The sequence below is a fragment of the Anopheles nili genome, chromosome 3 (assembly GCF_943737925.1).
Source record: "Anopheles nili chromosome 3, idAnoNiliSN_F5_01, whole genome shotgun sequence".
Classification (NCBI taxonomy): Eukaryota; Metazoa; Arthropoda; class Insecta; order Diptera; family Culicidae; genus Anopheles; species Anopheles nili.
In genome coordinates this window covers 74,760,567-74,774,250 of record NC_071292.1, presented here as the reverse complement: position 1 = coordinate 74,774,250, position 13,684 = coordinate 74,760,567, and the positions used below count along the sequence as shown (strand labels likewise).

The 13,684-nt window shown below is 51.7% G+C and overlaps 1 protein-coding gene across 1 annotated transcript in view; it reads right to left on the bottom strand.

Moving 5' to 3' along the window:
• The window catches only part of LOC128725067 (ecdysone-induced protein 74EF), a 43,827-nt gene that overhangs the window by 13,776 nt on the left and 16,367 nt on the right, over positions 1–13,684 (bottom strand). The window contains exon 2 of the mRNA XM_053818786.1: positions 7,705–7,914. Within this exon, the coding sequence (XP_053674761.1) occupies positions 7,705–7,914 (210 nt within the window). The remainder of the gene's footprint in view (positions 1–7,704; positions 7,915–13,684) is intronic.

Sequence of the window (13,684 nt, the reverse complement as noted above, 5' to 3'; positions counted from 1 at the left end):
CAAAAAAAGGAAACAAGAAAGATCGCTTAGGACGCGCGATCGAGTCCAGGGCATTAAAGAGGGTGTTTATGCCAGATTCGCGATGGATTCCCACCGAAATAGTACCAGCGGACGAGCCCGCGGGTTTTTGCTGCTATTGTGTGGCGGGAAGCGCTCCTAATCCCGGTGGAATCGAGCCCTAGCCGGCGGAATCCAGAAGCAACAGCAAAAAAAGGGGTCCAAGAACCGAAGCGAAGGACTCATTGTTCCTGCACCGTGAGCGGATCGGTACAGGTGAGATATCAATTTTATAGCCGAACCCCGACCGAGACGAAAGGACATCAGGCGTGCGGGGGTGCAAAATGTTCGTCCTTCGACAACAATTGCCAAACGGAGGAACAAAAGGCGAAAGGAAGCGAGACTTAGGGGCGCTCTCACAAGGATCAGGGCGAAAGCGAAGCGAAAAATGTCGATCCTAGCTGCGCTGCGTTGGGAACGGAGACGATCGTCTTCGATGCGATGGAAGCGATCCTTGGAGAGATGCAGGAGGATCGAGCGATTGGGATCGGCTCGGTACTTGATTCAATTCAAGCGGTGGTTTTTCCCACTTACCACGCACCGAACGGGGTTGGTAGCGGCTTAGGGTGTGTTTTGTTAGCAATCGCATCGAAAAAAGGTCCTTTTTTCTGGGGCCAGCCTGATTGATTTTTCACGGAGCAACCGTCACTGAGGAATTGATTGGCATTGCAATAATATTTGCTTTGCGAGACTTTCTGCCTGCGATCGGCCCACATTGCGGTTTGTTCGAGGACGCGGTGTTGGGAAAAGGGCACGTGAACCGAGGGAGCGAGGGCGAAAGGGCGAACCTTCTCGTGTCCTTTGAGCCGAGCTGCAACATAATTGGCGTTATTCGAATGGAATTCAGTCTCAAGCGAAAGCGCACGATGATTTGGCTGTATTTTTGTTCCGCCTCTCGCATTCTCATAGAGCAGTTGTGATTTCTTTTGCGATCGCAACCCTTCGAGACGTCGTCCTGATGCTTCCGTTCTAGGAGGCGGAAAATGAGATACGCCACGACGGGATCATTAATTATAATTTCTCCGATCCCTTGGCCAGATGTCGCGGCTGCGCCTGGTAGGAGTAAACATCCTTTTTTGGGTTTGATGACATTTTTCTTCGCTACACTTCGGTGAGCATGATTCGCAATTTGTGATTCTTTTCATTTTCGGGCATGGTAAAATCATTGCAAATCACATGGAAAACCGAGCCATCCACGCGGAACTCGGTAGGAACGTGGATCGTGGGAGCCCATCCCGGTGGTTGGGAGGCAAAAATCATAAATTTCGATTGCTGGATGCGATAGTACGTACTTGCAAGCTTGAGGAACGCCTGATGGTGGGAGCTTTTCAGCTTCTCCATCGAGCGCAGATGAAAAATGTTCTCCAGGAACCCGTCGTCGTCCAGCTCGGGCAGCCCGCCAGAACCGAGGGTTCCGGCGGGGGCGAACGGAAACGGCATTGCACCGAAGGCTGCGGTTCCGAGAACGGATAGAGAACGGGGAGGTGGACCGAATTTAGAGACCATAGTTTAGTGATCGAATTGGGGTTGGAATTGAGAGTAAAAACGAACAAGCGAAGTGAAATGTGCGGACGAGAAAAATACGAAAAAGGGATAGTATAAATACAAATCTAAATGCGTCCGTTCGCGGAGTGTGCAATTAACTGGCAAAATAGTTCAAAAGTGCAAAAAGTAAGCAAAACAAAAAGGCATGAGCGAAATGAGAGCAGAAGAAAACATTGTTTCAGTAGCAAACCGAAGGAGTGAATAAAACAACGAAGCACTTATTCGCTGGAATCAAAGTAAGTGATGATGGTTCCGGGCGCCGAGATGTCCTTGTGCTCTGTCTCACTTGTTCCTTCCCAAGGATAACGAGTCCCGTCGCCGGCCTAATTGATAGGAAGCAACTGCGCACGCTACGCATCAGCAACGCCAAGCCGACCTCAATAAACAACTTCCGGTGGAATGGCTCGTTCACTTTCGATCCTCGCGCAAGGATTATCCCCGGCACCGGGTTTCCCTCGCGACTGCATCAAAAAGGATCCGCCAAACCGGGCAGCGGGCTCATTATTTTATGCCGCGCTGTGCGCGCGTACCGGGGAGCTTCAGGTGAACCAGGAAGAGCCCAAAAAAACCCGCGTTGTTTGCGTTTGCACGCCAGTTGGCAATCCTTTCAGCGCGATAAAACGCAACCGAGACCCCCTTCCGTGGGCAAGAGAATACAAAACGAAAAGAAAGAACGGAAAATCCGTTGTTGCGTCGCGAGAAACCCTCGGCCCGGGCGCTGATTGAGCAGCGCGGCTAATCGCAACAATTTGATGGACTAGTTCTACACCGGTCATCAAACCAGAACCTGGGGCCGCGCAGTGACATACTTGTTTGCGTCTTTTCGGGATGGCGATCGCGTGGAAGGACCTTCGGCTGGTCAATCCGGCAGCATCCCTTCCGCAAGGGGTTGCCTTTTTTCGCTGCTCTCTTGCGTCCTTCTTTGTCATTTTTGTTTGCATACTTTGCATGCTTTCGCCGCCGTTGTAGGGACTGTCAAGGAGTCTGGCAGGGGTGAACCGGTGGCAAAGAGAAAGAAGGAAGTGAAATCCTTCCGTAAACCCAGCGAAAGGGGTCCGTGAAATGGTCGTCTAAGAGCAACCCTTCCGGTCGAACGGAAGGAGCAAAATGAGCCTGCAAACCGGATCGTGCCTTCGAGGGTCCTGGAAAACTGCCATGGTCACTGGGCGGGGAAGGCGAAAAGAAAGCAGGGGCATGCCAATAAAATGTTATCTTTCGCGCGGACCGTTTAATTTCGATGCGTTTACGCGGCGCGCCCTTTTCTCACGCGCTTCCCGCGTGCCGCGTAGAATTCTTTTTTTTCCTTTACTTTTTTCTTCAGTGAACGCTTGGCTGCTAGCGGGTTTTATTTTCTCTGCTTTAATTGCTTTGTTTAGTGGGACTTCGTTCTTTTTTTGTTACGCGGTGCGTTCCGGTATCCGTACACTGGTGACGGAGAATGATTTATTTATTTAACAACGTTCGCTTCCTGTCCGCGCGATCGAGTGTCCGGCCGGGCTGGAGCGGCGTCCGAAATCACGACAAATGGTTCACTTCTCGTTTGAGGCCCTTTTTTACAGTCCAGCAGCACTGCTGTGGCTGCAGCTCAGAAATTACGTCCTCGGAAAACGCAGAAGAGCAGCAAGATATATAAAAAAAGACAGAACAAGGATGATCGCGCGGTCGAGGAATGCCATCCGAGTTGTGTCATCGTAATTTATTGCTTTTCGCTTGATTTGGTCACGTTTGGTCTAGCCGGGTGACGCCATCAAACAGCGATCACTCACAATCTCGGCGCCGGTCGCTGCAGAGATGTGTTGCGTCGTGGACCAATCCTCCTTGCGTTTCATCCGAGGGCGCTTTTCCGCTTGCCTGGCGAATAATGATTTTTCCAGCCCATGGGTTAGCTCTAATCAGCGGGAATTACGTGGCGCGAGGCAACAAAAGAACAAACTGAGATAGAGGCTCCTGAAAAGGATCATCTTCGCGACGTGGTGCGTGTGTTACATGCGCTGCTCCGTCCACCCCACAAAAGAGGGTAGTATATTACGTTATTTCGTGCCGGTTTCAGCCCTTTGTGCAAATTGATTCATCTGTCATTTGAGCCCGCGTCGCTGGACGGACCCGGCGGGGCAAGAAAATAAGTCAAAAATAATTGCGTCCATCCGTCGCACGGCGTTGTTTGGAATGCGTGCCGCGAAGAAAGGGCTCGAGGACAACGAAAAGGGCAGCATGCCCGAGACCAATTAAAGACGCAACGACAATGTCTGTTCTGCTGCCGGTTCGGCTGTTTCACTTTTTTTGGTCTCCTTCGTTTATGGGAAATTCCATTACTGCATATTTTATCTGTTTTTTTTCTGCCCATCGTCCTTATTCAGACGTTATCCTAAAAGCTGATTTGGTGAGCGGTACTTCTTTTCCCGGGGTGGAAATGGAGACGGATTTATTTTTAGGCAGCGGTTCTCGCTCGATCTTTCACGGAATCGATCTACTAGAAATTGCAACAATTTTCAAATAAAATATTAGCACACGCACTCATTGGAGCAAGCAGGAAGCGAGGGATCTCGGGTGCCCTTTTACTTTGGCTTTTTCTTCTCGACGCTTTTTCTCCTGGCGGACGGAAATTACGAAATCAACTTGGCAGCTATGCGAGCTTATATTTCGCTTTTCTCCGTCAATCCGCATGTGTGTGTTCGTACATCTTTCATGAATAACTGAGCGAAACCGGGGCTGGGCAGTTCACAAAAAAAGGGTCCTGGGAAAGACGAAGACCACCGGAAACCACCCACCGGCGGACGACAAATAATAAAACAAAGTGAGTGGTTCGAAGGAACGCACCCCGGATGGGACTCTCGCGTAGTAACACGATTTCCGGCATCGCCGCTGTTGATTGCAAGAAAGAGAAAGAGATAGAGGGAAACGTGCCCTTTCGGATGGGGAGACTCACATTCCACTGGCATGGGCAGGGATGTGGCTCCACAGGATGTATCCCAGACTGTGGCGGTAAGAGCCCGGAAGAAGCACCGGAACAAACCCGGCAAAACCTTCCGCCGTCATGACTCATGCATGGTGGGTCCTCCAGCCGGCTTTCGAGCCCACGAGGAACATACGCGCGTAGGCACTTCAAAAGCGCGTGGCTGTGCCACGTGCGAGCCGGGGGAGCTGGAATGTTACGTAAAGTGCCGACCGAGAGTCCTTTCCGGGCAACAAGATCACTTCCAGCTTCGAACGAGCGCTTCAAATATTCATCTCCCAGCTTTGTGGTTCGTTTTTCTTCGTGTTTCCTTCCGACCGGTGGCGGCTCCCGGGGCTTTTATTAGTAAGGATGCTTCATTACGACGCGAAGCGATGGAGTTTCAGCAAAAGGATGCCCTCCATGCTGTCATCAGCGCGGACACCCGCTGGTCAATGTGCAAATAAAGCACTCCAACAAGGGAGCCGAAAGAGAGAAATCCCTTTTCTGAATGCGTCTACGCCACCTGCATCGATCGACACCGGATCGATCAGGTACAAGGCAAAAAGGATCAAAAAGGATCACTCCGCATCTGCCACGGTGGTACGTTCGGTTTTGCCCGTTTCTCCGTTCTACCTGATTGGCCAACGTTTGTATCCCTTTCGAGGGATTCATTGGCGAAACGAAGGTCCTTAGTGCATTGTTGCACCACACCCGAGGTCCTTGTGGGTTAAGCTGTCAGCAAGCGTTGCATTGCCAGGATCATCGTCGGGATGTATCCCTTTCATCGTAGCGCACAGCAGCAAAGGATGCTGACTGGTCCCGACGGACTGTTTATTCACTCCCGGGCGTTCATTCAACACAGGCACAAAAGAGTGCGTCAGTGGCGATAGAAGGATTATCGCATCCTTTTGCCTCTTTGTTTCGGGTCGGTTACGCGTGCCCAAATCCTCGAATTGAGTCACTGGGCCTAATTTTGACACCAACGCCGCAAAAGCACGGGACCAGCCGAGGGTCGGCTGCATCCTTTCGACACGCAGCTGCCACCGAAGCTGACACCGCACAATGGCAGCGCTGATTGCCCACAGCCCTCAACAGTCGTCGTCACATTGTGCAAATCTTTCGTTCGCCTACGCAAATGGGATTCGCAGGTCCATTGCATCCGGGCACCAATGTCCTGAGAGTGGAATGCAGCTGGCTGGTGAGCCAACCCTTGCCCGGGCTTTTCGGCATCTGTCATCTGGGGCAAATATTGATTTCCCTTCTCGCGGAGCAAAGGGCTCGGGTTGCAAAGTTCCTATCTTCGGGCAAGGGTTTCTTGTGAATACGACGGTTTTGGTGTTGCGGTCACATAATGCAATGTTACCGTGACTCAATGGGTCGATGAGGGTGTGGAAAACGTTATGCCAACTCGGACGTAATCGCTTGATCCGTTCCGTGATGCAGGGTATCGCTCGTGTGAGATTCGATTCCGAAAATGGCATTTCGAATTGGAAACAGAAAGATGCCTTTTCAGGATACCGAATAGACAGTCAATTTTGTGTTCAAGCAGCATGAAACAAAGTACTCCAGTCAGCGACAGGAAACAGCTCCCGATGGCGACAAAAACCCGCTTTCCAAGGCTACCAGGGTTGTCCCGGATTTTATTACCATTTCATCGCCGTTCGCTGGTCGCCCGTTGGAACCGATTTACGTTTTATTTCCTCATATGAAAATAAATAAATCCAACCGAACCGCGTCGCGTTACCGTCGTCACTGTAATGGGCGAGCCGGAAAACGGGAAACCTGATTTACATTTCCATCGGCGCATCTCCCTTGACTTATGCTTGATGGGTCCGATTGCTACCGGCACCGAAGATACTTCCGGTTCGGCGTTGGTCACTCGACCATCGTCCTTTTTGTGGTTCCTTCGTAGCAACCCCTTAACGAATCCTTCTCGACTGCTGCTGCTGCTGCGGGAAGGAAGTCGCACGTTCCCCTGGCGTTCTGACATCTTCCTGCGTTTTTATTTTCACTGCTGCGCGATCTTGACGTTTTCCACATTCTTGCCGCGAGCAAGGGGTCCGCGGATGTCGGATCGTTTTCTCCCGTCCCTGCTGGCTTCGTCTCCCGATTGGTCTAATGCTTTCTGCACCAGAACGAACTGAGTTCAGCCGATCCCTTCTCGCGATGGCCAGGACGACTCATATTTTGATGGATCCGCGTGACGCACGGAACGAACCCGGGCTCATAATTACAACTCGTCATGTGTAATAATTCCACATAATCAACAGCATGCGGGACCGCTCCGATGAAGCGCTCGGACAAGGTAGGACACGAAAGGGTGAAGAAAAAAAAGACAACAACGAGCAAGAATAAAAACACCGAAGGCAAACATTTAATAGCCGCGGAAGCCGAACAGAACAATGGCCCCGGCCAAGGAGCCCGTGGCCGGTTATGCGTGCCGACGGGAAAGAACCTAAAGGACGTCCAGTGCCTGCTTTGGATCGAGTCCTGCGCCCGTTTGTACGGCGGAAAGTTGCGTGAAACTTGACGGCGCGCCAACCGCAACCGAAGAGCCAAAGGACAAACACTCGGCGAAAGGAGCTTCGACAGAGGGAGATGCGCCCGAGCGATACGGACGATGGATTCGCAGTTTCTTTTCCATGGGCAAGAAATTGCCGGGATCGTGGTGTTGTGAGCTGAGAGGGACACAAACATACACACACGCACACGCGTGAGGGCTGTTTGCCCTTGCGATTGTCCCGGTAAGGAGCGTGTCATTCATCATGCGGCGAGTACGCGAGGACGTAGCAATAAATCTTTGTCAATTCGGCGTTTCGGAGGTCAACCAAAGTGCGCTTATTAAACGGCGCTGTGGAAAACGCGATAATTGAGACATCAATGCAACGGTTTGTAGTGAAAGTGGGCAAAAAAGCGCATTCTTGAAAAGAAAAGGCAAGCTGTTGCTTATGCTCAAATGATGCTTTAAAGTGAAAGCGAGGTTTGCGAAAGAAACACAGAATTGAGATAAAAAAATGCGAAACGAAGCTGCAAGCTCGAAGGAGGCCGAGTTGTCGTTTCCGACGGGTCCTTGATCCTTGCAAGCGTCCGTCGTTCACCATGCATCGTGCTGAATAAAAGACGGAGGGCGTGCGAGGCCGCAAATGACATCACTGGGGCTCACTAACCTGTGCTAGACGTGCTGTAGCCGCGGTGATAAGGACCCTGCGGTATATGCGTACCGCTGAGGAGTCCATGTAGCAGAGGCCTATGTTGCTGAGACGGCTGAAGCGTTGTGGCCAGTAATCCGGCGGCCTGCTGGGTTTGGCCAGCCAGGGACGAACGTTGCTGCGGTGGTGGACTCGGTGACTGCGGCAGGATCGGTATCTCGGTGTCCACTGGAAGAAAAGATAGGAACGTTTGATCAGTATCAGGAGCTCGATTTACGATAGAACCCGAGATATGGGCGCTTATCAGAGACTGTGACATTGAAAAAAGGAACCTTCCACTTATCCAAGCGGCGGTACTACTAGATCCTCACATGGTGGGTGGTGGTGATTGTAAAAAAAGTATTAAAAGCTCTACTACGTTCGACACGGACATGTTCGCAGGTGGCACGCGGAGAGGCATGCTTCGTGACTCTCCGTGATGAGAATTGTCCAAGGTTGTTTCGGTTTTTGACATTGCCACCCATCCGAACCAGCCAAGGACTCACGAGGGAAGCAATTTCAACGGGACGGGCTAGAACGTGCCGTGAATTCACGTTCACGCCGGGATGCTATCTTTGACTTCTCGATACGTGCGGCAGGAATAGATCGTTCCGTTCGCTGGCTCGTGTTGGGTTGACGTGAGAAGTGCTCAGCTCGACCCTTTTTTTTTGTACGCAAGGACTGCGAGATGTGTTTATTATCGGTTTCGTATTTCTTCCCGTATGTTCCAATAAACCCATCACCTTCAACTGACGTGAATATGGAAATTTTCTGCCTCCGTTTCTGCGAAGTTTGTGGATGCGAATTTCTCACATCACCATACAAACGTAACGAATAAATCCACTGACTCGAACTCCGACCGTCAGAGCTTGTTTTCAATTTATCCATCGAACAAGGGAGCAAAACCCGTCGGAAGAATAACTGCCAGAAAACAGCGAAACGGAATTGCATTTGTGGAAGCATGATTTTGTAGCACAAAAGGACTTCGGGATGAGAGTCCGTCTGCAAGAGCCGGGCTTTCATTTTCGTGCGTTAACCTTCGCGACAAGGATGCGACCCACCGGTCCTTGCGTGTGGGTGGGAAAAACTGGGAGGTGGCGCACGAAACGGTTACGTAAACGGTTCACGTGGCTGAGTGGCAGACACAAGAACGTTCCGAGAGCAAAATGGCAGTGAAACGAGAGAGCGAGAGAGAGAGAGAACTCCTCAGAAACAAGCTGCTTATGAGCCCCACCCGGACGGTGGAAAAGCCGGTGCCGGTGTGTTTTTTTGCTGGAAAATTGATGATGTTCAAGAGCACGAATGGTAGGCTGCTGTTTGGGAAAGTGGAAAAGGTGACGAAAAGCACGCGCTCCTTCGAGAAGTATCATTCGTGCTTCCGATGACAACCGTAGAAGCCTTTTCCGGTTCCGGATTGCGAGAAGCTCGCTATTTATGTACGACATTTCGGAAGCAAAAGGAGGCGTTGGCGAGATCCCAACCGAATCGATTTTGGCGGGCACTAACACAGACGCACGTCCTTTCTGTTTGCGTCGGCTAAACCACACACCGGCTCGGAAAAGGACCTCGATACCATTAGCATAAGCCGTCGGCTTTCGTGATGGAGCAACAGATGGTTGAAGATGGCGATGGTCTGCCAGAACCAGCTGTGGTTGCAGAGTCCACCGCGCAAGGATATTGATTTTTGGCACATCCTTTCCTCGTGAGAGGCACTGGAAAAAGCCCTCCGCGTTGCGGATAAATACCTCATCAAATAGGCAACGGTAGTTAATTCCACCACTGCTTGCCAAGGTCATAAATATTCACTGGTCCTTACGGCTACGCTCCCTCAACGGTGGCCTTCGTGCATTTTTTATCACTCGCCAAACACCGTACCGGAAATTGCTGCTGTCTTTGGCCCTGTGCCGGTATCCTGTTTACAGGACCTCGAGCGTCGAGGGGGCTTACAAAGCACACACGAGCGGGCCTCGTAACAGGTGGAAAGGTTCGAGTTCCGGGAGGCCTGTTTTTTCGTTCGTCCCTGGTCAAAGGGTCGCTCGTGAGTGGCCCGTGTGGGGTCAGGATGAAATGGAGCCGCCTTTCGCTATCGAGAGTGCCACCACTCACGTCCGGGGGAGAGTGAAAGTGGGTGTCCGCCCTTTAAGGGGGTGCAAACGACCCGACGAGTCATTTTCCTGCGCCTCCATCGTTCGTCGGGCGGAATAACGCCTAACCTAACCGGATCGCTCAGGACCTGGGGCAAGTGTGCGAGTGTGAGTGAGCGATGGGGCTACCACATACATACAGCAGGAAACGCTCACCATCTTGAGCATGCTCGTCCTAGACGGACGGCTGGCTCGACTGACGATTCGCTCATATCGTCGTAGTGGGGTAGGAAAAGCGAAAACTCCGATCAATACGGCTAGACGGTTGAATGTATGGAGCAATCGTTCGACTGCGTGCAAACGTGTGCGTGGCTGACTGGACGGACCCAGGATGGAGCGGGAAAGGCTAGGAAGTGAAAGGACTGTGGCGATGGAAGGTCGAGCCTTCGGAGCCCGCTCGGTCGCTAAATTACGAGAACGTTAAGCATCCTCGGAGAAAGATAATGTCCGGATCCGATACCGATTTGTTTCGACACATTTACCGATGTTCAAGCGATTACGACATGCGCCTTGCGTGAAGCAGAAAGAATGGGGAGCTCCAGAGGAGCACGGGATGTGGAAAATAAGGTGTGTTTCTTAAACGCGACGATAAAAAAGGGCCCTGATTGTGACTTTACGGGGTAGCGTTGATTGAACCGGGTGGGATATTGTTTTGTCGGTCGGCAGTAAATTAATCGGATTAGATCGGCAGCAGTTTGTCGAAGACGAAGGATGACAAATAGAACCGGATCACGGGAAGGATTCTGCACATGTTTTCTTCAATGGTGTGGTTTACCAAAGTTGAAGTGTTCACTTGCACAGCTCTTTGAGCGCTATTTACGCTTGAAGATCATTTGCATGAACTTTCTCGATTTTCTGGGAAACCCTCTCCTTTTAACGGATGTCCTTTAATAAGAAGACACTCGCATCATGATCCGCACCACCAGATGAATCCGCAAAACTGTCACGACGTGTTGTCTTAAACACGTCATGAAAATCACAGCTCAAGAACGTGACGAGCGATTGACACATCAGTCACCATAATTAATCCAAGGGTTATTTCTTCTTCCTCCGATCAGAAAGACTCACAAAGGCATGTTCTGGAAGTACGCGTAAATGCGCTCAGGTCGAGCAAAAGCAGCAATGGGCTTGTTGCACCTCAACCTACCCCAACGGTGCAGTGGCGCGTGATTAACCTTGGCCTACTTCACCACACGTGGGGTCCGTCGATGGCCGACTTCCGACTTTCTTTTCCCGCAAGCAACCTTCGCCATTGTCAACCCCATTTCACTCTGCCGCAAGTCAACGGTGGCAAGAAATATGATTGCCATTATCGCTAATGAGTGTTTTATGCTCGGCACCTGACTCTGCTAGCGTTTCTCTCGTTGGTTAGCTTAGGATGCAGCTGCATCGCGAACTCTGCACACCGGCATCGCGTCTAATGGTCGGAAGGGAAAGTCGTCTCGGAGTCGCCTCGACCAAGACGATGTAGAACCCCTATTCCGGGAGTGTTTTTCCGCCGAGCCGTTGACAGGCGTTCGGTCTCACGTCTTCGAAGCAACATGACAGACAGGTTGTGTGAAGCAACCGACGAAAAAGCATGTCATCCCCCACAGAGAAGGTGTTTGCCTGGGGTTTCTCCATCGCGCGCCGAGATGGTTGGGAAACAATAGAGAGACGAGCTCGGCCGGGCAGAGTTGTTGGAGTGACGCGCCTTTGTGACTGTCAACCGGGACGGCCGCAACGGTTGATTTGAGCGCGGTTCTTGCTAGTATCGATTGCTTCACGTGATCAGAGACCCTTCGAGCTCGGTGGTGTGTCTGTTTGCCGTTGTCCAAACCCAGCCTTAGCCCACACTTCAACGATTTTTTTTGTCTCTATTTCATTTCCCGGAACTTCCACAAACACTAGACTCTGAGCCACTAGAGAGGATGCAGCAGTTGAGAATGCAGCTTGAGGCCGTTCAGTTCATTCGCTCGATCTCGCTTCCACCCCCTCGGCGGGATGCATATGCGGGTCGACTTGCGCACACACACACACACACACACATACACGCGGAGGATCACAAGGCCCGGGAAGTGGAAGTGAGAGAGCGAGAAGAGTGGGGAAGTAGTCGCAGCAAACAGCGGGCCCGAGCAGCCCATCCGTGATGGCGGCGCTATTATTTATGTATACCTTGTTGTAACACACCGCGCGTTGAGTCGCGCGCGCGCGCACCGAGCCTTGACCCAGATTGGTGGGGCTTGTTCAGTTAGTGGCGCCCCCCCCCCACACCTCCCTTCACCCCTTCGTCATCCTTCGTTGCCCCTGCCACTGATGCTCTGGGCTGCAGCCACCTTGCAAAAGGTGGAACTACTGCCGAACTACTGCACGAACGCTCCCCACCACCACCACCACCACCATGGAGTGCCTCGTGTCGACGTCATTCTTCCCTCCCACCCCACGTTGGGAGGTATTCAAGCCCACCCCCTTGCCCCGCCTCACAACACTCAGCAAAGAGTCGATCACTTGATCGCTCCTGTACGCGTACCAATGATGGCCAACAACTGCAGTTCCAAGTGGGTGTGTGTGTGTGTGTGTGTGTGTGTGTGTCGCTCATTACCAGCTACCGGGCCGCCCACCGCGCCCTCAGGAGCATCGTGAGGGGTGAATAGCATTTAATTGAGCCCTCCCTTATCCGCCCCTTTTCCTCAATTGAACGGCTTTTCACTTTCGTCACCCTCAGCTTCACTCGTTTCGCGAAGCGCGTGGGCTCTCTTTCGCTCCTTTCGGCCGTGTATTCGTTCGTTTGTTTGTTTGTTTGTTTGTTTGTTTGTGTCATTCCCACCCCCAGCGAGGGGTGTCACCGCAACAACACCAAAAACAACCCTTTCCTCCGAATCCATCCTTTCTTCCTTCCGTCACGGCCACATTTTAATACCGTTTTGACGTAATGGCGATCGGTCACCCTGCCGATCGTGACTCTCAAGGGGGTGGCTTTCGATAGGACGCATTGAGCGTGTTATTTTTACGTCATTTGCAGGCGTACCTTCGTCGAAACCACCCATCCTTCCCCATGCACCATCGCTCCATTAATTCGATCGACCCCAATTTCGGGTTTTGGAGCTACCGATTTTGCTTGAAGCAGAGGGACTGCATGCTGGCCGGCGGAAAAAGGGTGCTTTATTTCGAAATGCCGCCGACGTGGGCCATACGCTTGGAATATGAATTCGAGTACAACCTGCTGCCGATTATAAAATCCCAGCACTCCGCTTCCCAAAAATTGGCCAAAAAAAAGCAATCCTCCGGGTCAGCCTTTCGAACGAAAGTGATAAGCATTCACTCCCAGTTCCGCTTGGCGAGGGGCGGAAAGGACCACCCCTTAATTAACTGGAATGCGGATGATCGCCGCCTACTCACCGACTAACGGTGTTGGCGAGTTTCTGCTTGCAAAGTTTCCTCCGACCGAATTTTCCGAAAACTCTCGTTCGGATCGATGCCACAACACGCGTTTGTCGACCACCGGGGGTGGCGGTGAGCGAAACCCCAGGAGTGGCAAGGGCGTGCCCGCAATTTGCCCAGCACCCGTCTGTTGTTTAATTAAATACTGAATAAATAATTAAAACAAACTTCTCTAGCCAAAGTACAACCTCACCCTGGCACTCACACACAAACACCGATTCATACACACGAATGGTGTGGTTGAACGCAGACGGGGATCCTGGTAATGTCGTTCCCCAAAATCGTAAACTACCGAAATGGTTCATTTCCCTTTTTCGGGCACCAGGCGAAAAACTACCCCAGCAGCCTCGTGGTCTCGTCAGCGTCCATGCCACCAGCAGGAGCAGTAGCAAACA